Genomic DNA, 23,400 nt, shown 5'->3' on the forward strand with positions numbered 1-23,400 from the left:
CATGTAGGGTCTAGACATGGTGTTTATGTAAATAAATAAAACAAGTCTAATCAGTGTGTGTGTGTATGTGTGTGTGTGTGTGTGTGTTTTCCAGAATTCTGAACTGTTCCCTAAACATCAAAAGGAGCTGCTGGGTTACCATCCCATTTGTGAGCATTTCATAATTGCACAGATTCCTAATCATCTGCTCAAGAAAATTAAGTGCTTAAGATAAATTTCTTCTTCTCTCTCTCTCTTTCTCTCTCTCACTCTCAGAAATTAAGCTTCGCTAGTAGATTTGACTTGAATGTGATCTGTAACCAGACTGTGATGGATGGGGTGAGGGCTTTCCAACCTGGCCGAAATGGTGTGTCATCTCACTCTTTGTGGTTTATGATTCATTACATGAAAATATTTCACTACTACAAGTGAAATATTTCAAGCATTTTTCGGTTCTTTTCAATGATTGCAGCTTATACCTCTTTAAAAATCAAAATATATTGTCTCGAACTATTACAATATTCTTTGACAATCACAGAAGGATTTGGAATACAAACCTATGGAGATTATGTTCATTCATGCACTCTGTATTGGCCGAGGCTTCACTTAACACGAATGACTGTTTCAGTGAGGCAGGGCATGAAGGCAATCAGCCTGTGGCACTGCTGAGGTGTTATCGAAGACCAGGTTGCTCTGATATCGGCCTTCAGCTTGCCTGTATTGTTGAGTCTCTGCTTCTCATCTTGCTCATGACAATAGCCCAGATATTCTCTATGAGGGTTCAGGTCAGGTGTGTTGGCTGGCCAATCAAGAACAGTAATATCAAAGTCCATAAAGCTCGTCAGCTGACTGAAGCATGAAGTGCTCTAAAATCTACTGGTAAATGATGTGTGGATAAAACACAGTTGACACACACCAGGAGATGACATGACATCCCAAATCATCACAGACTGAGAAAACATCAATTTCTAATTGATACATTTCTCAAATTTTACTTTAGTCTGAAAAGAAGACTTCAGACAACTGAGCAACAGTCCTGCTCTTCCTTCCTTTAGCCCAGATAAGACGCTTCTAATGTTGTCTTCGAATGCAGTTGTAGGCGTCCCCTCAAGATGTCTCTGCATGGTGGCTCTTGATGCACTGACTCCACTCTGACTCCACTCCATATTAAGCTCTCCTAAGTCTTCCGGACAAGTCAGCATTCTTCCCCATGCATGCACTGAACTGTACATAGAGACACACAGTATTATGAAATAAAATATACTATTATTTTTAGATACTTTTTTCTATTAGCTGTAATCATTTTAAAAAAATTAAAAAAGGTTTGAAATATTTTACTTTACAGGTATTTAGTTTCACAGATTAAATGACACATTTGATAAACCATAAGCAGAAGTGGATCAATACTAGCAGAGCACAACTTTAGGAACTTTAGGTTTCAGGTGCAGGTGCACAGATTTGAGCAGAAACACTTTTTTTTCTTGCCTGTGCCTTTTGACTATGTGTATAATTTTAGACCTTTGTCTAACCATGTCTGTACAGAAACCCCCTATAGCTTAACCCCAAAACATGGGACATTTGAGTACATTCTGTTCTGTCCTCATGAATACCAATCTTTGAAAAGATGATCTCTAGTAGAGAATGGAGTAAATCAACTGTTTATAATGTCACGTTATAAATGGCTTTTCCTTCTAAAAGCTGTGTATGTGTGCAACCTGCACAGTTCTCATCCTTTGAAATGAGCAGCCATAGGTAATAAAGTAGGAAGACAGACATGAGGGTGCTGTAGACAGGTTTTTTTTTTAATATCAGTAATATTAGCCATTGATTTCCTTGTGCCCTTCTTCTTTGTTTTTATAGGTGGCTTGCAAAATAACTAGTTACATACTGCCACCTGCTGTATTGGAGAGTGTAAATTATTTTTCCACTCCTGACCAAACACTTGATCCAGTCTCCGGTGGTGTAATTTCAACATAGGGACCAAACTCTGGTTTAAATCTCCGGTTTGGCTAGATCCCCATGACATTTCAGAGAATAACTGTCAATAATTAGAATTTGTCTGCAATCGCATAAAAAATCATAATAAAGGAGAAAATGTAATGGACTTACCACTGTGTTTAAACCATTTTCCGTGTTTATGAAATTATTATTATAAAAATTATCTATATCTATAATATAATTAATGTACCAAAAAAAGCACAACAGGATATGAAAGTAAGGCCAAAGTGTGTTGCTCCCACTGACTGAATCAGATTATTGGCTGTATTGGCTTAATCATTTTAGTCTAAAGTGTTTAGTTTTATTTGTTTGCTTATTTGTTTTATATATATACACACAGTGGTGTGAAAAACTATTTGCCCCCTTCCTGATTTCTTATTCTTTTGCATGTTTGTCACACAAAATGTTTCTGATCATCAAACACATTTAACTATTAGTCAAAGATAATATAATTGAACAAAAAATGCAGTTTTTAAATGATGTTTTTTATTATTTAGGGAGAAAAAAATCCAAACCTACATGGCCCTGTGTGAAAAAGTGATTGCCCCCCTTGTTAAAAAATAACTTAACTGTGGTAATCACACCTGAGTTCAATTTCTGTAGTCACCCCCAGGCCTGATTACTGCCACACCTGTTTCAATCAAGAAATCACTTAAATAGGAGCTACCTGACACAGAGAAGTAGACCAAAAGCACCTCAAAAGCTAGACATTATGCCAAGATCCAAAGAAATTCCGGAACAAATGAGAACAAAAGTAATTGAGATCTATCAGTCTGGTAAAGGTTATAAAGCCATTTCTAAAGCTTTAGGACTCCAGTGAACCACAGTGAGAGCCATTATCCACAAATGGCAAAAACATGGAACAGTGGTGAACCTTCCCAGGAGTGGCCGGCCGACCAAAATTACCCCAAGAGCGCAGAGACAACTCATCCGAGAGGCCACAAAAGACCCCAGAACAACATCTAAAGAACTGCAGGCCTCACTTGCCTCAATTAAGGTCAGTGTTCACGACTCCACCATAAGAAAGAGACTGGGCAAAAACGGCCTGCATGGCAGATTTCCAAGGCGCAAACCACTTAAGCAAAAAGAACATTAATGCTCGTCTCAATTTTGCTAAAAAACATCTCAATGATTGCCAAGACTTTTGGGAAAATACCTTGTGGACCGACGAGACAAAAGTTGAACTTTTTGGAAGGTGCGTGTCCCGTAACATCTGGCGTAAAAGTAACACAGCATTTCAGAAAAAGAACATCATACCAACAGTAAAATATGGTGGTGGTAGTGTGATGGTCTGGGGTTGTTTTGCTGCTTCAGGACCTGGAAGGCTTGCTGTGATAGATGAAACCATGAATTCTACTGTCTACCAAAAAATCCTGAAGGAGAATGTCCGGCCATCTGTTCGTCAACTCAAGCTGAAGCGATCTTGGGTGCTGCAGCAGGACAATGACCCAAAACACACCAGCAAATCCACCTCTGAATGGCTGAAGAAAAACAAAATGAAGACTTTGGAGTGGCCTAGTCAAAGTCCTGACCTGAATCCTATTGAGATGTTGTGGCATGACCTTAAAAAGGCGATTCATGCTAAAAAACCCTCAAATAAAGCTGAATTACAACAATTCTGCAAAGATGAGTGGGCCAAAATTCCTCCAGAGCGCTGTAAAAGACTCGTTGCAAGTTATCGCAAACGCTTGATTGCAGTTATTGCTGCTAAGGGTGGCCCAACCAGTTATTAGGTTCAGGGGGCAATTACTTTTTCACACAGGGCCATGTAGGTTTGGATTTTTTTTCTCCCTAAATAATAAAAACCATCATTTAAAAACTGCATTTTGTGTTTACTTGTGTTATCTTTGACTAATAGTTAAATGTGTTTGATGATCAGAAACATTTTGTGTGACAAACATGCAAAAGAATAAGAAATCAGGAAGGGGGCAAATAGTTTTTCACACCACTGTATATATATATATATATATATATATATATATATATTATAGTAGTCAACTATAGTCAAAAACATCCACATTTCCTGGACATGCTATTCCTATCTTCTGGGTACCCACAGCACCCCCAAGCATCTACCTGGTGCCACCCATATCACAGTTTTTTTTCTGATATGATTAAATGTTAAAAAGCATCAGCATCAAGCCACTTTTTCAAAACTCTTTTAAAACATAAAAATAAATCATCAATGAAAAGGAACAAGAAACAGAGAAAACAATGGACATACTGTACGTGTACACTAGGAAGGAAACTATGGTTGAACCAGTTCTGCAATTGTAGAACTGTTCTCAGAACTGTGTCCAAATGCACTCACTCAAAGACAGCCATGTTGACTTCAAAGTGAAGTGGCACGCTGCCATACCATGTGGTGCTAACGTTCTGACACGTAACATACTCCATAAAAACTTGCCGTATGGAATATAAATTTAAAAAAGGAAATAAGATGATGTAGGCATTTTAAGTGATTGGATGGTGTTGTTTTTATTGACAGTTAAGCTCCACCCACCTGATCAGCCAAGAGTTTCAGGGGACAATGTGACGTGGAGTCGAGGAGCTCACTTCCCTAACTTCATCAAAAGTTATGAGTTCCAACTGCAGGTCAAAAGCAAGAAGGAGACCTGGGAGGTGTGGGAATATGAGTGTGTTTATTTATTAATGTTATTAATATAAAAATTTAAGATAATATTAATTTAGAATATTCATATATATTTCCGACTTTATCTATCAATAGTGAGTCTAAAAATGTAAATACATTTGGTTGATATTCTGCAATAAAACACATTATGTGTGTGTGTGTGTGTGTGTGTGTGTGTGTGTGTGTGTGTGTGTGTATGTGTATGTGTGTGTGTGTGTGATAAAGGAAGTGTCATTGAGACGTGTTTTTGGCACATTTGCGCTGCTGGATGGTCATGTTTGTGAAGAAGATTGTGCAGCACGAGTGCGAGTGAAACCCGTTGAGCCACAGACAGAGGGCCAGATCCGGGGTCAGTGGAGTGACTGGAGCCCTGTCGTGACATGGAGGTCAAAGGTCATTAGAAACCCAAATGAGAGCCACATGGAAGACATGGGCAGCATCTCTAACCCAGCAGGCATAGGTACATTTTTATCTCAGTCAGTGCCGAGCTGAGTTTGTGCATATGGAGCATCTCGAATAAGTGCCTAAATCACTTAATCAATATCTGCAAGTAGTGTTACCTCCAGCTTCTCCAGTCAAACCTCCATTTATGTCTCCATTTTAATCACCATTGGCTGTTTTAAATTATAAATTAGACTCATGTTTCATTTAATATTATTTTAATATCACTTATTAATCAATATTATCTTTGCCATCAGTGTTGTTTCTGGATCAGAAAGGCTCCTATATAAATAAAATGTATTATTATTATTATTATTATTATTATTATTATTATTGAATGATGTTTTTGGACAATCATTGTAAGTATTAAATCTTGTACATGCATTTACTCCAAATTTGGATGTTAGTCACAGAGCTTACTTTGATCTGGACCTATTTCTACTTTTTCAGTATTTTACTGTAACACCAATAAAACATTGTGTTATAGGAATATACATACAATTACCTCATTTATTAGTCATTTGGTAAAGTTAAGTATATAATGCTTTGGAAGACATTGCACTGTAGCACAATGAACATTTTGATCACACTTGAGGTGCACCATGCTTTTTGACTTCCAAGTAAACATTTTATCATTAATTATACATTATATTAATAACAATAAACAAAGTCATTTATCAGCTGAGTATTATAACATACAGCCACTCGCGGACAGACTGGCCTGCTCTCCATCTAAGGCCCTAATTGTCAGTACAGATGATGTGAAGCGTGTTTATACGTTTGACACGCACAGGAACATGACTAGGATACCAATATACATTTTTACAGGATTTTCACAAATAACACATTTATACTGCAAATACTCCAGTGACTAATCAATGAATAAATCTGTTGGTGTCAAGCTTAATACCAAACAAACAAACAAAAAACGAAGAAAATAAGTAACATTATTGTTGTTGTACTTTTTATTATTTTTATTTTTGGAACAGGATTGCTGGTGGGGTTTGCAGCACTCATCTTCATTCTCCTCGTTCTCACGCTACTCTCTGTCTACCGACAAAAATGGTATGTGTGTAAAGTGGAAGTGACATGCATAAAAAACTGACCGTATATGTGGTGTTACTGTTTTACTGAAAATAAACCACCACTCAGAGTGCTACTCCAGTTTAGCTGGGTAGACAGGTGCCAATACTTTTTTTGGTCCCGCATAACCACTGATCTCCAGTCAGTGACACAGCACAATGTTGTGATTGTTGTGTTGCAGTGGGCTAAAGGTGAGCTGCGAGCACATTCCCGACCCCTCCAAATACTTCCAGCCTCTCATCATGCAGCACAAAGGGAACTTTCAGGTGAGCCGATAATGTCCAAACTGTGTGCGTGTGTGTGTATGTGTGTGTGTGTGTGTGTGTGTGTTTCTTTCCTTGAAGTCATACAGCAGTGTTTGTGGTTTTCTGAGGGTTTTTTTCCCTTTCGTTTCTCTGGAGGCAGCTGCCTCAACGTCCTTACGTGGTTTCTTTGTTCCTTTGAGCTAGACATAGTAACGGATGTACTTATAAACACAAACACACACATGCACATACACACACACAAATAGACACATACATACATACACACGCACACCAACACGCACATACACACACACAAGCACGCACATGGACGAACACACACATGCATGGCCACACTCAAATACAAATGCATGCATACAAACGTATAAACACCCGCATAGATATACAGTAAGCAATATATGTGCATGCAATTATATCCAATCAAAGTCTAAATCTGTCTATTGCAGCAGTTTATCAGAGTGGAAATTAAATACTGATTATAAAGTGTAAAAATTTCAGGTTACAAATTTAGGTTCAAATTTCAGGTCAAGACTTTCAGACTTTCAAGTGCTGACATTTACTCTATCCAAATTCTATCCAAACCTACCAAATACTCTCCCCCTCCCACCCACTCCGTAGGGCTGTTTTAAATTTATTCTGGTAAAGTCTCTCAATTGTTTACTTTGACACAGATCCCCTAACCTCCTTGAGACAGTTCTGGATCTGGCAAACTTTTGTTGAGGGAAAAAAAAATCTCCTATCAGTTGCCCCACAATTGTTTTCCATGGTCTACTGGAGTTTTTGATGTTTTTGAGTTTACTCTAGTAGTTGATGTGGCCTCATTCATCTATGTTCTATATTTTCAATAGGTATGTGTTTTTTTCTTTGATTTCTCAGCCTAATGATGGTTTCCTTCAATGAGTAGTCCCAGCTATTTGTACATCAGATTAAAAGTTAACTCAGAAATATGCTCCAAATGCAAATGCCAAATCATAGTTTAGATGCTTATTGCAAAGTTTGGTATGTTTTTTAAATCAGCATGGTGGCTTAGTGGTTTGCACATCGCCTTGCACCTGCAGGTTCCGGGTTTTTGTAAAATTATTTAATTATATATAATATATAGTTAAGAAAGAGGGGGACCATAAAAAGAGGAGCAATTTAAGGAAAATGTAAGAAGACAATTTAAATTATAAAAAGACATTTTAAATTATAACAATGGTGACAATGCCCAAACATTTAAGGATCTGACCTTGTGTACACTTTTTACAAACATTTCTATTCCTAATTCACTATTAACCCAAAATTATTTTTATTAGTTATAAACAAAAAAAAAAATTATATAGGAATGCAATCCAAATTGAGGTATAAAAAAAGGTTAATGAAAGTTTCTGGTCTCCTTTTTGCCCCCAGGAATGGGTGGGTCCCCAGCACTCGGCACCTGTGTTTCTTGCTCCTCAGTCATGTGACTGTGAAATCTCTCCCATTGATGAAGTCTGTGAAGCATGGGATGATCCTCTGTCTGCCAAGACAATGCTCATCTATGCTAATCACGGTGAAATTTTGCACCAGCAAATGAGTGATGACAGTCAGCTCTCATCCGGCGTCTCTAACATGGGCTACTTCTACAGTGAGCACCAGCCAGGCTCCGTGTGCCTGGACTCCTGCCCCGTCTACTTCACTTACCATCCTGAAGGTGGTCCCATCCAGTCTAGCATGACCTATGAGCGTCTGCAGGGTATAGCACCGATGAGCCCAGATTCTGGCTTCGGCATGGAAGTAGAAAAAGAAGAGACTGGTGTGGAAGAACAACTAGACAACACAGATCAAGGACACAAGACGGAATGCAGTGGGGCCAACCTGAACCACCTGGTTTCATTTGTCTTGTCTTTGCCAGAGAGCACAAGGATCACCACCCCCCCATCTTTTGCAGAGCTAACGCCCTGGAATGAGGAGTCTGAGTCTTCAGGGATCAGTATGAACTCTCAGTCTCTGGATGATGCTGTGGTTCGACCCTCATCCATGGTGGTGCAGCCGTGCACCAGTGGTTACCTGACCCTGAAGGAGATGCAGAAATACAGCAATAAGTCAATCTAATCGCATTTTTCAAAAACTACATATACATTAAAACGAAATTGACAAAGCTTTAAATCAAATTTATCTTATGTACAGTAGTGTGGATTTGTTACATCATGGTTAATTTTTTTTTTTTTTTCGTTCATTTTACCCAAGAGTTAAAAGAGTTAATGCCATCACAGGTTGGCAAAGTGAAGTGGGTGATGCAGAGTTTAACATACTGTACCTTACGTACATAAGGAGCGTCGCGCTGTGACGAATAAGCCGCCCAGTGCAAAAGTAGGCTATGTCTATTATGGTAATAATTTAATACCTGGTTATTTTTTTTTTTTTTTTTAAACATAATTGGAATTGATTTGACTTTTACCATTATATGTTCTTGTGTGTTAAGCAAAACTGCCAGCCAAGTCAAAATCTAATTTTCTGCATTTTGTTAAATTTGGATGCAGCCCACTGTTGCACTGGACTCAAATATTAGTAAGAGTTGGAGATAATTAGGATGCTTCCTATTATTAATTTAATGTTGCAAACTGTCAAATTAAGTATATCAGGATATAAAACTGTACACATATGGTCTTAATTTTAAAAAGATCTTCTTGATCCTCATGATCTAGAAATTTTCGTTAGATCTTTAACAGTTTGTACCAGAACTTAAAAATCCAGCTAGCTAACAGAAATCAGAGTATAAACACTGTCAAGTAGTTATTGATAAATTTTAATTCATTTGTGTATATGATAATATGATTTTTGTAATTGGTTTGGCTATTGTTGGAGGAAATATCACGTTTATTTTGAAGAAAATTACACTAGTTCAGCAGCAGCCAGCAGGATGTTTGTGCCAAAAAGATCTAATACCAACAATTCTATAACAATTTGTGATGACAGAGTAATAAGCAGACTCTTTCCTGATGTTCTTCTAAAATCTCTGCTGTTGTTGTCATTGCAGGGTGTAAAAGATAGCATTATGGAAACATCTTCCATAATCTGCCAAAATTTAGTTTGTTTAACTGGTATTATATATAAACTGCGCTCATAGACACATGGACTCCTACCTTATTGTTACCATGTGATGATGATGATGATGATGATGATGATGATGATTAATTTTATTATTATTAAGATGGTATGGTGGCTTAGTGGTTAGCCCTTGCACATAAAGGGTTGGAACATGGAGTTGTACATGGAGTTTTCATGTTCTTCCCATGCTTGGTGGGTTTTTTCTGGTTTCCTCCCACAGCCCAAAGACATGCAGATTAGGATATCTGTCGTTCCCAAATTACCTGTAGTGTGTAAATGAGTGAGGATGACCCTAAATACAAGATAAACCAGTATAGACGATGAGTGAGATGATTATTATTAATTTTAAAAATAACTTGATCCTTCTATATTTTGAGAGGCATGTATTCCTGGTTTTTCTTTCTTCTTGGCTGCTAGTGGACAGCATGTGGTCGTTCTGTATCAGACATACGGACATACATACGGACTTTGCTATGAACACAGCTTTGCAGTCATAAAGCAAAGTTTCCCAAAACCTTCTCTAACTCTTACTCAAATCTGTGAGACACCATGTTTAACATGACGTTCTCCCTACTATCTGCTGCGGTGGTTTTTTTTGTTTTGTTTTTTAATAAAAAAAAAACAGGGCGAAGAAACTAAAATCTACAATTACTGTGTTAAATTGGCTATCTCAGGTTTCGATTTTGAAGTTAGGTTAAAGTATTATTTTTCACGTGCTGCCTTTACTTTAAAGCATTAAAACATACTAGGTGATATTTCTCAGTTTTTATTTTATTTTAACTTTTTTTTATATTTTATATTATTTTTATATGCTTTTTATATAAATGAAGCACAACTTAATTTTGATATCTAGCTAGACTTCTTCCAGGAGAGTTTAAGACTTTTACTTCCTCTGATTTTAGAAGATGAGGTTGCTAACAGTCCTGCTCTTTACATGGAGCTCGCATTTCTTTGATTGACTGAGGAAAGTGGAATGTTACAATTTTTTAATTCCTGTTACATTTTTTTAATCAAGCCTGAATATTTGGAAAAATCAGTGTTTCATACAAAAAGTAAGGGGAACAATCAGCTTCTGGTAAACTAAAATGTAGTAAGTGTGTATTCTACTTTTTTTAGTTGTACAAGTTTAGTACAAGCTGGTTTCATTTCATCTGTCTCATAACGCTCAGCTTAACATTGAACATGTGGTTGAAATGCACACACGTGTTACAAACACATTTAGCTTTTACTGACTTGAAAGTAAAAAAGTTGGATTAGGATTGACACACATGTTTGTAATCTATGATGCATGAAGCAAGACAGAAAGTGAAATGTATTATATCTTAATACTAATATATTCATTTGTATTCAAATTCAGTATCATTTATGTAATGTACAAATGTTTGAACTTATGATCTTTTTGCAAATAGATTTGTGTTCTAAGAGCTGCATACACTGGTTCCATGTATAACCCTAGAACCAATCATTTTATTAAAGCTGGTCCTAAGGAGAACCCCCTAATGAAGCAGCTATACGCATCTAATGAAATAGTTATTTTGTGTACACAGTACAACACGATTTTAGACTTGTGTATTTAGATTGTTGCACTTCAAGGGTTCTTTAGTGGGTTCACTTTGTAATAGATGTTACAAAATTACTTTAATATGGAGCATGCAAAACCAATAAAGCATTAGAACCAGCGCGTTCATATAAACCTGCGCTACTGTCAGAGCTGCTGTTAGGGAAAACACCTTATCTTCTGTACAATCACAATCCAGAACTCAAAAGCACCGTTGCATTACTGTATACCCCCTATGGGCAAAAAGTATAAGTGTGGTCATCACATCCAAATGACCTTGTTGAACATTCCTTTCCAGATGTTATACTATATATATTTTATAGCTATTATAGTGAGAGCCATTTTTCTTTTACAGTATGTGGAGGCTGTCATTAAATGTTGATGTTCATTTTACGCGTACTACAAGAGCATTAGTAAGCTCGGGCATTGATGTTGGGATGTCGAGGAGGCTCTAGTTCATTCAGTCCATGCCTACTGTGATGTTTTAGTGGGGGTTAGGTTGAGACAGGGCTCTGTGCAGGACACTTGAGTTCTTCTTCTTCAGACACATTCTTTACAGTACATGGTGTAGCTTGGTGGATCTTACAGGAGCATCATTATGCTGGATAAGGGTTTGGGCCTCTTAGTTCTTAGGAAAACTGTAATGGTCCTGCAAACAGAAAGATTATATACAATTGTGCGTTTACAAATTTTGGTAACAGTTTGGCTAAGAACCTCATATGGATGTGATGTTTGTGGTGCATATAAATTTGGCCACATATTTGCTCTGGTGATATTTACTATGAAGCAAAAAAAAATGTTCCTTTGTGAAAACTGTATTTTTTTTAAGGTCTTGCTGTCCTACATATACTAATCCTAAACATATTCTCTCTATTTACTCTACAGTATGTTATAAGGAAGAATGAATGAGTCTCTAGTGAAAATTATATATGATACTTTTTGCTGTTTGTTGTATTTGCATGTTGTTTGGATATGGTGTGTATGTCATGTTTCTCACTTCATACAAAAATAAACGCTGTTGGTAAGTGGTGTTTACAAAAGTGGCTTGTGGTCAATTGCATGTGTAAGGGAGTGCATGTGTGTGTGTGTGTGCGTGTGTGTGTTTGCCTGTGAGTGTGCACATGTTTCTTCAGGTCAAGGTGCGAGAATGTTTGAGTGTAGACCTGCACTAATGTGTGGTGTGACATTTATGCATGTCTGCAGTTTCCGTTCCATTCGCAAAAAAATATGCTTACACAGAGAGAGAGAGAGAGAGAGAGAGAGAGAGACAGGTGAAAACTTCCTGACCGGTTGTTTTCATTACCACATTTATATTTATACTTTTATTCAGCTACATTTTCTCTAAAATATTGAAAAATTGCATTTTTTTTCCAATCAATAATATTTAAACAACATATGGAGTTTACTCTTAACACAATGAGTAAAGAAGAATATGTTTAGATGACAAAATGTTAACTTTTGGGGAGAGATGCATGGGTGCACAAACTTTTTATGTCAGCATGGTAAAGTATATATGATCAGGAATATTAATTATTAGTAATAATTGTAGTGAGAAATAGTAAACAGAATGCATACTTGTTAATAAAAAGTTTTTAATAATAATAATAATAATAATAATACATTTATTGTGTTAGCCTGCACAGATGTCTTTGACAAAAATATATTCAAATGGCATCATATGTAAGTGCACATGTAAGATAAACTAAAATAAGATAAGATAAGATAAGATAAGATAAGAAGAGATAAGATAAGATGAGATACGATGAGATAAGACGAGATAAGCTAAGATAAGGTAAGATAAGATAAGATATGGTAAGATAAGATAAGATAAGATAAGATAAGATAAATTTTATTACAGGAGCATCATTATGCTGGATAAGGGTTTGGGCCTCATAGTTCTTAGGAAAACTGTTAACAGAAAGATTATATACAATTGTGCGTTTACAAATTTTGGTAACAGTTTGACTAAGAACCACATATGGATGTGATGTTTGTGGTGCATATAAATTTGGCCACATATTTGCTCTGGTGATACAATTCTCACTACAATTTTTTTATGAACTGCTGTTCTGCAGCAGCTTAGAAAAAAAACATACACAAGTATGAAAAAAAAAATCACACTGCCCACAACAGACGGATAAAACACATTTAAAAATGCCCTGCAAACAGCAAAGAAAACAGAGGCGACTCTTGTTCTGTAAACAGCCTCCGTGTTTGTGCTCCAGTCCAATCTGTTGTCTAAATCAGTGGTTCAGCGACCCCTAATTGCAGATCGACAAGATCTCGCGACCCCCACTATCAAAAACAAGCAATAAACATAACAAGCTGTTCACAGTATTTTGACTACATTTACAAAATAATTTTGGCTTACCTTTTAATGGGAAGAGTGTACTTGTTTTTTTTTTTGTTTTTGTTTTTTGCTTGCTTGTTAAGCAATCGTGTTTTGCTGGGCTTCTTACTTTCATGAGTAAGCACTTCTAAACAGATTACACATTGAGGGAAATCAATGTTGTCGACAGTAGAGCAAGTAAATCCATACTTTATGAATTCTTCCTGATATTTTCGACATTTCCTTCTTTACTCTGACGGGTCTTGCTCTTATGCTTGGTCGATGTACATGGTTCCGATGACTCGGGCAAACTGTCCACAATTTCCTCAACATTTTAGATTTGCGAATAACAAATTTATCCATCTCGGTAGTTGATGTTTTCACGTGCGGTTTGCGCTGTAGCAATAACTAGTGAGCCAGTCGCTGCACAGTGGCGTCATATCTTTGAGTCGCGAATTTATTTTTTTTTAAATACTCAGTTTAAACACTCACACTCAATCAGTAATATCTTTACAAATCAGAAAATATTTATTTATAGCATTTACTTGTAATACTGAAAAGTGTGTATTATAATCACAAATAAAAGACATAATTATTTAATCCCTCTCGCGACCCCATGAAATTATTCTGCGACCCCCAGAGGGGTCGAGACCCCCAGTTTGGGAACCACAACCCAACCAGTTTGGGTTTTTGTAATTGGTGACTACCTGCACAACGTCAATGCCAACAGAAGACATGGGTGTTTTGATCTTTCTGTAGTCAATAACCATCTCATTTGTTTCCATGATGTTCAGTTACAGATGATTCAACTTACATCGATCAACAAGGGAGACCATTAGTTATATTCATTCTCCTTCCCTTTTCTTATACACCTGACCAGAAATTGTACTATTCTTTACTATATTTAATATACGGCATGTGTCTGGGCTTTACATTTATAACCAAACTCCTTTACAACTTAAATTCATACTGACATCTCTTTTCTAACACACACCTCACACACTGTCTGCTTTAGGTCAATTTAATAATAATAAAAAATATATAATAATAATAATAATAATAATAATAATAACAACAATGATTATAAAAGCAATTATTATTATTATTATTATTATTATTATTTGCATTCGCACGTCCAAAAACTCAGTAAACCCAAATTGCTTTGCAGCTCATGTAATTTATCCTCTAGTTCAAGACTGGCCTAATGCAACTCACTCCTAGCCGGTCTGCCTCTGTCCACAATTCGTCCTCTGCAGCTGATCCAGAATGCAGCTGCAAGTCTCATTTTCAACCTTCCCAAAGTTCTCCCACACCACCCCACGCCTCTGCTCCTTGCACTGGCTTCCTGTAGCCACCCACATCAACAGCTTCTCCCCCAATTTTTTTTTCAATAATGTAAAATTAAAAGTGTGTGTTTGCACCCCACAGAAACAGCAGCTGGTTAAATGTCTTCTTTCATTAGCACTTCATTATCAATATTGAACACAAAGAACGTATTCGAAACATTTAAGTTAAATGAACATATTGACACTTCCAGCTCAGGATATAGTGGAGTGGATGTCGGAGTTCCAAGCCTTGAGATCCCTATCATATTTGCAAATTAAAGTCAATGCTTCCTGATAGATGTGTTAACACTGGTAAGTTTCCTGAGGGTCCAGTTATCATTGCTTGAGAGCCCGGTTAACCATGTGATGGCTCTTGAAAACGGTGCTGGCCATGAAATGTTTTTCTGGTTTACTTTGTGAAAACCATGAGAAACCTATTGTGTTTATTGAGACATGCTTCCTGAGAGCCCAGTTATGATTTAAGAAAGCTCTGTTACATTAAAATGCTTCCTAAAAATTCTGTTGGCTCGAGACTGTCAGCCTTGAAAAACCTGAGCCTCATCCTGCTTTGCCTGAACTACACCCTGCTTTGTGTGAGCCATTCCCAGCTCGGTCTGAACCTGGTACTGCATCCTCTTGGCCTAGCTCAGCAGCATCACCTGGTGCTGAGGATGTGCTGCTTTATCCATAGGGTTGGGTTTGAGAGTGCTGTACTGCTTCCACCTTTTAATTTTAAGGACACCATTCCCACTCTCCTGCCTGGGTTTGAGGACCTCATTATGTGGATTGCACCCCTACCTTGCTAATGTTTGCTAATGTTATGCTGATGCCACCACCTGGCTTTAAAGTTCATGCTCAAGCAGAGTTCAGCAGAAAGCATAACATACCAAATACCAATACCCAGCTCATGCTAAGCCTCAGCTCCATCCTTGTGCCAAGCCCCAGTTATTTTCCTACGCCAAACCCCAGTTTCATCCCTGCACCAAATTTCAGCTTCTTCCCTGTGCCAGGGTCCTGTTCTGGCCCTGTGTTCATGCCTGTTCTGACCATACCATTCCCCACGCCCAGTTATTAATCCTGTTGAGGTTTTGTTCATATTTCGATTTTTGTTATTAAATTCATAATGTATGTGCTTATGCCATGCCTGAAGTCTATCTAACACCAACTAAATAAGGTTCAGAAAAGTGAATTGTTATGATATAGAAATATACTATAATAAAAAGTTTTTAGAAATATTTAAAAGGTTAAAGTTTAAAATAAGACTTTTTAATGTAACCAGTCCTTCTTTGGTGCTCAGACAAATACACTCCCTGTTCGGTAATCGGAGAGTGAATCACAGATGAGAAATGGAAAAAGGAGATAAAAGGATAAAGATGAAGTTTTGTCTTAAAACCACTCCAGCGTGTTAAAATTCACTTATACCACTTCAGCGCTGTTATTTCAGCCAAAGTGAAAATATGAACTAATCCCAGTCAAAATATTCACTTTATCTTTTCTAATTAATATCTATTGGTGCAGGTGTTTGTTTACATTGAGACAGTAGCGCATTAGTAGATTATTTTACAGTAGATTATTAAATCCCACACATAACTGTTCATAACATCACTTTTACTCCACATTCTGGTGTGGGTTAAAGTTCAGACAGAGATCTAAGGACTGCAGGAGATTCATTACAGTCTAGACAGACAGTTTTGTGTGATGCTGAGACAAAATATGGCTGGACAGACATACAGACATACAGAGAGATAGACAGACAATTGTGTACAGTAATCGCTGTATTCTTGGTGTGTTTGTGGTGTGTATGACCTGGTGTGGATTAAACACGTGCATGATATTTTAGTCAGTATTTATGTATTATGGACAGGATACAGTTACTACAGTTACTCTAATCACGAAAATATTCAGTGCACTCATCTATACTGTTAAAGCAAAACAGCTGTGTGTGTGTGTGTGTGTGTGTGTGTGTGTGTGTGTGTGTGTGTGTGTGTGTGTGTGTGTGTGTTTTAGCACTTTATCAAACTGACAGATCCATGAAATGTGTGCGTCTGAGCCAAAATTCCACTTGTGTGTGTGTGTGTGTGTGTGTGTGTGTGTGTGTGTGTGTGTGTGTGTGTGAGAGAGAGAGAGAGAGAGAGGGAGAGAGAGAGAGAGAGAGAGAGAGTAAGATGAGTATAGTTTAATGTGTAGGAAAAAAGGAAGGAGGGACTTAGAAAAAGACTGATGAGGGAGGGAAGAAGGGAAAGTAGCCAGTAAAGGAGGAAAAGTATTTACTTCCTTTGGCTCTTCTGTCAGAAAACTGAGCACAAAGATACCTGGTAAGTTTAATACACACACACACACACACACACACACATTTTATCTGTGAGCTTTTTCATGTGTACAGTAATGTTAAAGATAATGTAAACCTGAACACAGTGTTGTTGTTTTACATGGGATTGTTATACCAGCTAACGTGTGTGTGTAAGTGTGTGTGTGTGTGTGTGTGTGTGTGTGTGTGCATGTGTGTGTGTGTGTGTGTGTGTGTGTGTGTGTGTGTGTGTGTGTGTGTGTGTGTGCATGTGTGTGTGTGTGTGTGTGTGTGTGTGTGTGTGTGTGTGTGTGTGTGTGTGTGCATGTGTGTGTGTGTGTGTGTGTGTGTGTGTGTGTGTGTGTGTGTGTGTGTGTGTGTGTGTGTGTGTGTAGGAGAAAGAGAGAGAAAGAGAGAGATACTGTATCTTAAGAAACATAATAACCACAAGTGAAGCCAAATAGTGTTAAAGTTAGTGTGAAGACGTAGCAGTTTTCACACATATTAACTTCACAAATAGCAGCTTGGTTTCTGTCCTCATTTCACACATAATTTCATACCTTTTTATAATTAACTTTGGGTTTACGTTTGGGTTTGAATTGGATTTAGAGTTGTGCTGGGTTCCTTTTGGGGTGTGAATATGGATTTGTGTTGTGCCTAAATTAGATTTGTGTTGGGTTTACATTTGGTGTTAAGTCTACAACCTGTACAAACCTCCAGTACAAGCCCCATATCGTAAGCCAGGCAACAACCACATGTTCATTCAGGAAATGGTCTCCTGAGGTTGAGATGATCCTGATGTTTGGAGAGCACTGACTGGAGTGTGCTGCATGAACCTTGTGGTGAAGACACTGGGATCACACAGTGCATGACTGACTACAAACTCTTTAAGAACCTCATTATAAGCCCTGAATGATGTCAAGACCTTTAAATATGGAGACTGGGCTGAGCTTAAGCACATTCAAAGTGAATTTACGATTAGTTTAAGGCAGGCCAATAAGTTATAAAAGGATTTCTCAAGTGCTTTCAAAACCATGACTGATATGCAGGTGGACTTGGTGACCTTGAGTACAGACTACCCCACCAGGAGACCACAACATGTCAGAATGTAAGACTTCATCTCCTAGATCATGGTCAGCGGCATGGGAGCAACTCTACAGTTCTGACTTCAACTACAGCTTTGAGTCTGATGACACTGCTGTTGTGGGTTGTATTTCTGTATCTGCAAAAAGCTCCTGCAGATGTTTCACCAATCACTACTGGCCAATATTGTTTTTTTTTTATGTTGTAGTGTGCTGGGGAAGAAACATCAAAAGCAGATAGGCCACATAATTGAACAAAGTACAGTAGTAAGAAGAGTGGAATCTGTGGTTGGATTTAAGCTTGATTCACTGGAACTGGAAAGGATGGCCTTAAACAAAATGCTATCCATCATGTCCAACACCAGGCACCTACTGTATCTGAACAATATATTCAGCAGACTTCTATCACACAGCTGCTCTACTGCCAGGGCCATACGCTGTTTTAACACCTCTTTACAACGCCTGGGAACATGACTGGGATTCTTGGTTGTGATGGACACTCAACGACTTCTCATCCTCAGTTATACATGCAGCTATTCTTCATACCGACCCAACGTTCAGTCATATTGATCTACCCTTCATGTACCCAAGTCTGCATTGACTCTCATTACCAGTCTTTCACCACTCACCTTCAGTTGCACATCTCAATGTGTACTATTCTCTCCACTAACATATGAAACTTTTTTTTACTACACTCTACAAAATGTATAATTTGTAATCGCAATACCTAGTGTAGAACTATCCTTTCTGCTTTAAAAGTTACTACTATTATTATTATTATTATTATTATTATTATTGTTATTATTATTATTATCATTATTATTATTATTGCTACATGTAAACTGTTTGTTTTACACTCTATGGCTTCTTTTGAGGTTTGTGTGTTCTTTAGAAGATAACTCTCTAACCTGTATAATTTAATTCACCCATCTAACTATTACAAATAGAAATTGTATTAAAGTAAATATGACCTATTCCACAAAGTAATACTGTTATCTGCTTCAGGGTGCATTAACCTTAAAAGCTCTTAGTGCAACATCACTTTTCAGAACAACATCCCCCTCTAGTGGGCTTCAGTTTGATCTGAACTCTTCAGGTATTTGTGCAAGTTCTGGTTTGTTTTAGTTTGAGTATAGTAGTGTGGATTAGTCTGTGTTTGGGGTAAATTTTCATTGGACCTTCCTCTAGCCAAGAAACTAGAAAATTTTTGGTTTTCCATAGGTGAGCATTTGTGCATGGGTTTGTGTTTTGATGTTAATTAGTGTTTGGGGTTATTTTTCCAAATTATTTCTAAATGTGTTCCTAATGAACAAGCTATTGTGAGGAAGAACTCACTAAGACATCATAAAAAAGAAAGCTTGAGAGGAGCGTGTTTTAAATAGGAACTGTCTCTGCTACAGCCATAAAACCCAGTCATTTCTGAGTGTTTAGTGATACCATTTAAATAAAATATCCATAATAATCAGATGTATGCAATGGAATTTATTCTTTTAAACAATGGATTGTGTGTGCAGGTTCAGTCATGTTTGTGTCTGTTATCGCGTCGTTCATCATCCTCACCCCCCTGACAATCTCCATGCCTCAGTCACCATGTTCCCGCTGTTGTGATGATGACTTTCTGCAAGATGAGACCTCTACAACCATACCACCAGCCGCTCCAGCCATTCCTGAAATACGCACCTACATTAACATGACCATCCTCAAAGGTAACATTAACATCTCCCTCTGAGCTTTGGGACTTGTGGGTTAAATTACTTAGGTCGGCGGGGGGAAGGTACCAATAAGGTGAAGGCATTTATCCACTGATACACAACAAGGAAAAATTCTGGATTACCTGGATACACTACGGTACACCAACTCAACCCTCAGAACTAAGATTAAATCAGTCTAAATTTACAACAAAACAGAGTTAAAACTTGTTGTTTTTTCATACTCGCTAAGGTTGACAGAAGGCATTATGGTGTAAGTGCATGTCAGTGCGAGCACTGGACCCTGGTGAAGTAGATGTTGATGTGGAACAGAGTATGACCTGTATTTTTTTAATATTCTATTCTGGGCATGGTTAAGCATGTATAAGTGTGAATGTGTTCCAGTAAATCTCAGTCTGCATATTTTTGTGTTTGTTTTCGTGTGTTTGTGTGTGTTGGAATTAAATCTTTCAGACATTTCTTATGTTTCAGTTTTTTCCAATACCGCATCAGCTGTTTTATTAATTAATGTTGATAAAGAAAAGGTCAAATCTATTGTTTGTTTTTTGCCATGATGTTTTTTTTTTTTTTAGATAAAATCAAATACAAACTAAATAACACACACCAATGTACAAGCTGATTTATGATCCGAGTCTGTTGTTGTTTTAAAGAGCCCAAATCTCCCCCTGTTGTCAAGGAAGTGAAATTTCATATGTTCTACATAGTTTTCCATGGGTTTCCCCCAGATTCCTCCGTTTCCTCCAAAAGGTTGCCAGTAAGTAACCAGCGATCTCCGAATAATAGGGCGAGTCGCTAAGGTGGTATTTGTGGTATTTTTATGTAAAATTTTATTATTATTTAATAATTTTTACCATCTTTATCAACATATTTGAGGATTACTTTATGGTTTTATTTACCCAAATATAAAAAAAATAAGTACTTTGGGTTCTGTCTTGGTAAATGTAGGTGGCTCAGATATACATGCCAAAGATTGTTACTCACACTCTCATAATCTTGGAAGGAAATCAGAAAACATATATGGTAACGAGAGGCAAATCCAAACAGGCAGACTTAGATAAAAATGCAAAAATGTAGGATCTCAAGATATATGGAATCAGGAGCTCCATGAAACAAAATGGCATGCACACAGTCTTATTCTGTTTTTCTCTTCACAGGTGATAAAGGAGAAAAGGGGAAAAAGGGAACCCCAGGCAAGCCTGGTTTGGAAGGTCCTCCTGGAGCTCAAGGTGCTGAAGGCCCCAAAGGTTCCAAAGGTCAAGCTGGAGCACCTGGAGCTCCTTGCAAGTCAGAGCACTCTATGTTCTCAGTGGGCCGACGCAAAGCCCTGCACAGCACAGACGCCTATCAGGTTCTCCTGTTCGACACAGTCTTCGTCAACATGCCCGGCCACTTCGACATGTTCTCCGGCAAGTTCCAATGCAGCATTCCAGGCATCTACTTCTTCAACGTCAATGTGCACACGTGGAACTTCAAAGAGACCTATGTGCACATCATGCAGAATGAGAAGGAGCGCACTTTGGTGTATAGTCAGCCTGGAGAACGTTCCATCATGCAAAGCCAGAGCATCCTGCTGACTCTCCATCTCAGTGATGAGGTGTGGGTGCGTCTGTATAAGCGTGAGCGCGAGAATGCCATTTACAGTGATGATGTGGACATCTACATCACATTCAATGGGTACCTCATCCAATCCATCGCTGACTAAAAGAATCAGGGTAATGAGAGGAGATGAGTTATGGTTGCCCCTCGGTAAAATTCATTTCCTGTAACGGGACCTTCACCATTATTTTAGTTTTTGCAATTTGCAAATTAGTTTATATTTATTTTTTTTATTATTATATTCATTTATGGTTAAACTTACATTATAGCAGCTATAAACAGTCATTCTCTCACCCTCAATTTCTTTGTTCTCTCTTGATGTTAATGAGACAAAAAGATCATAGCTATCTAGCGAGCATGACTTATTCTACCAAGAAACAAAAGAAAGAAGTAGAAACTTCTCAGTCCTAAAGACGGGAATGACGTGACATAGTGCCTTAAACATAAGATTCCTTTTACATGCTACATGTTACTGTACATCTTCTTACAAAAAAACATCATGTCATCAATTACAAACCCTTTTAATTGAATATTCACCCTGATAATGAGCTGTAACTGCAAAAATGATAAATGACCTCATAATGCAAACTAATCCTAACCTTCATCTTAACTTTTTTCAACCTCATAAACCTCGCACACATTGAAGTGCCACTGATATCTGATGGTATCCTGTGATAGGGAAATACATCACAGGATACAGTGCCACCATTGTTCGCCTCGAGCAAGCCTCGATTTTGTAACCATGGCAAATTTTATGAAAGTGAAAACTGGCCTATTCAGTCAACCATTAAACCAGTAGCACAATCATTACAAAATTAAATAGGAATTTTCTAAAAAATAATAATAATAATAATAAAAAATACTTTAATCAATGATTCACACTTGGCAAACCTCTTATCTCATCCAAAAACCTGCTAAGTGTGTGTGTGTGTGTGTGTGTGTGTGTGTGTGTGTGTGTGCCTGTAGATAAATGTTTAAACAGGATGTGTGTGGTTTCTCTATTTTAAGGTCTCTAACAGAAAGTGAAACAAAAAAGCGAGACAGTAAAGAAAGAAAAGCCTTTAGCAAGAAAGTATTATACAATATATTTTGATTTAATTCTAAATAATTCTAAAAAATAAAAAAATGTTTTTAATTGTATAACTAAATTTTGATGAAATCTGTAAGAGTTTTATTTGATCATTTACACACACACACACACACACACACACACACACACTTTGAGTCAGGACATGCCAGTCTTTCATCACAAACTGTTTAAAAAGGAAGTTTTAAACTTAGCTGTTTCTTTTTGTGTAACAATGCAGGTTTTATTCTTTGTAGGATTTCTGAACGGTGCTTAAATGTAAAAAGGTGCTCAAATATTTTAAGTGAATAATTTGACTGCAACTTGGTGCTTAAATGTTTTGCAGTTTAATATTGTCTGTTTGTTATTTGTTGTAATGTTCGTGTATGTTGTTACACATTATCATTGAAAAATTTCTAATAAAATTTTTTGAAGGCAATAAAACTAGCAGTGAAGGAGATTTATGGCGGGAAAATGAACACATGCTTAGTTACAGGAATAAGCCAGTGTGTTGTTCGGTGCTGTGTGAGGGAAATAACCAACAATACAGTGATGAAGCACGGTTACTGTTCCAACACTGAAGTCGATTATTTCCTATAGCTGCACGTCTACAGGTGTTTTATTCTGCTTATACAATAGATATTAGTCAACAATTACTGTACATTTACAAACTTAATGACAAATTGCATCCATCTGGAGAGAAACTATTATTACTGAGTGGTTTATTTTGTGAATAATACACTGTTGAAATGATTACAACAAGCATTGTTTAGTTGAGAACTCTCTTTATTAAACTTACCAAATATCACACACACACACACACACACACACACACACACACACACACACACACATACTGTACATACTCACAAAGCTGCACTGCACATACCCATGTGCCCATGTTCTGTATATTTTAGCGTTTTAGTGTTAAAGTGAAACAATAGATGCATGTGTAAGTATTTATTCCAGATGGTACAACTTTT

The 23,400-nt window shown here is 37.3% G+C and overlaps 2 protein-coding genes across 4 annotated transcripts in view; both read left to right on the forward strand.

Annotated features, from left to right (window-relative positions):
* il2rb (interleukin 2 receptor, beta) overlaps positions 1 to 12,063 on the forward strand; it is a 41,798-nt gene extending 29,735 nt beyond the window's left edge. For all 3 annotated transcript variants that reach the window (XM_053490262.1, XM_053490260.1, XM_053490261.1), the window contains 7 exons: positions 95 to 149; positions 256 to 346; positions 4,466 to 4,599; positions 4,835 to 5,069; positions 6,040 to 6,115; positions 6,315 to 6,399; positions 7,786 to 12,063. In XM_053490262.1, the coding sequence (XP_053346237.1) occupies positions 95 to 149; positions 256 to 346; positions 4,466 to 4,599; positions 4,835 to 5,069; positions 6,040 to 6,115; positions 6,315 to 6,399; positions 7,786 to 8,469 (1,360 nt within the window). In that variant the 3' untranslated portion in view covers positions 8,470 to 12,063. The remainder of the gene's footprint in view (positions 1 to 94; positions 150 to 255; positions 347 to 4,465; positions 4,600 to 4,834; positions 5,070 to 6,039; positions 6,116 to 6,314; positions 6,400 to 7,785) is intronic.
* Positions 12,064 to 16,888: 4,825 nt separating this feature from the next.
* LOC128516001 (complement C1q tumor necrosis factor-related protein 6-like) lies at positions 16,889 to 22,847 on the forward strand. Its single transcript, XM_053490302.1, has 3 exons — positions 16,889 to 16,992; positions 19,561 to 19,752; positions 20,910 to 22,847. Exons 2-3 carry the CDS (start codon positions 19,569 to 19,571, stop codon positions 21,455 to 21,457), a joined length of 732 nt encoding a protein of 243 aa, XP_053346277.1. The 5' UTR covers positions 16,889 to 16,992; positions 19,561 to 19,568; the 3' UTR covers positions 21,458 to 22,847.
* The last annotated feature ends 553 nt before the right edge of the window (positions 22,848 to 23,400 follow it).

The sequence above is a fragment of the Clarias gariepinus genome, chromosome 28, assembly GCF_024256425.1.
Source record: "Clarias gariepinus isolate MV-2021 ecotype Netherlands chromosome 28, CGAR_prim_01v2, whole genome shotgun sequence".
NCBI lineage: Eukaryota > Metazoa > Chordata > Actinopteri > Siluriformes > Clariidae > Clarias > Clarias gariepinus.

Bases quoted from the DNA above. Each gene is read 5' to 3' on its own strand.
- LOC128516001 (XM_053490302.1), top strand. From the start codon at position 19,569: ATGTTTGTGTCTGTTATCGCGTCGTTCATCATCCTCACCCCCCTGACA. The intron at 19,753-20,909 runs GTAACATTAACA...TTCTCTTCACAG, and splicing joins TAACATGACCATCCTCAAAG to GTGATAAAGGAGAAAAGGGG.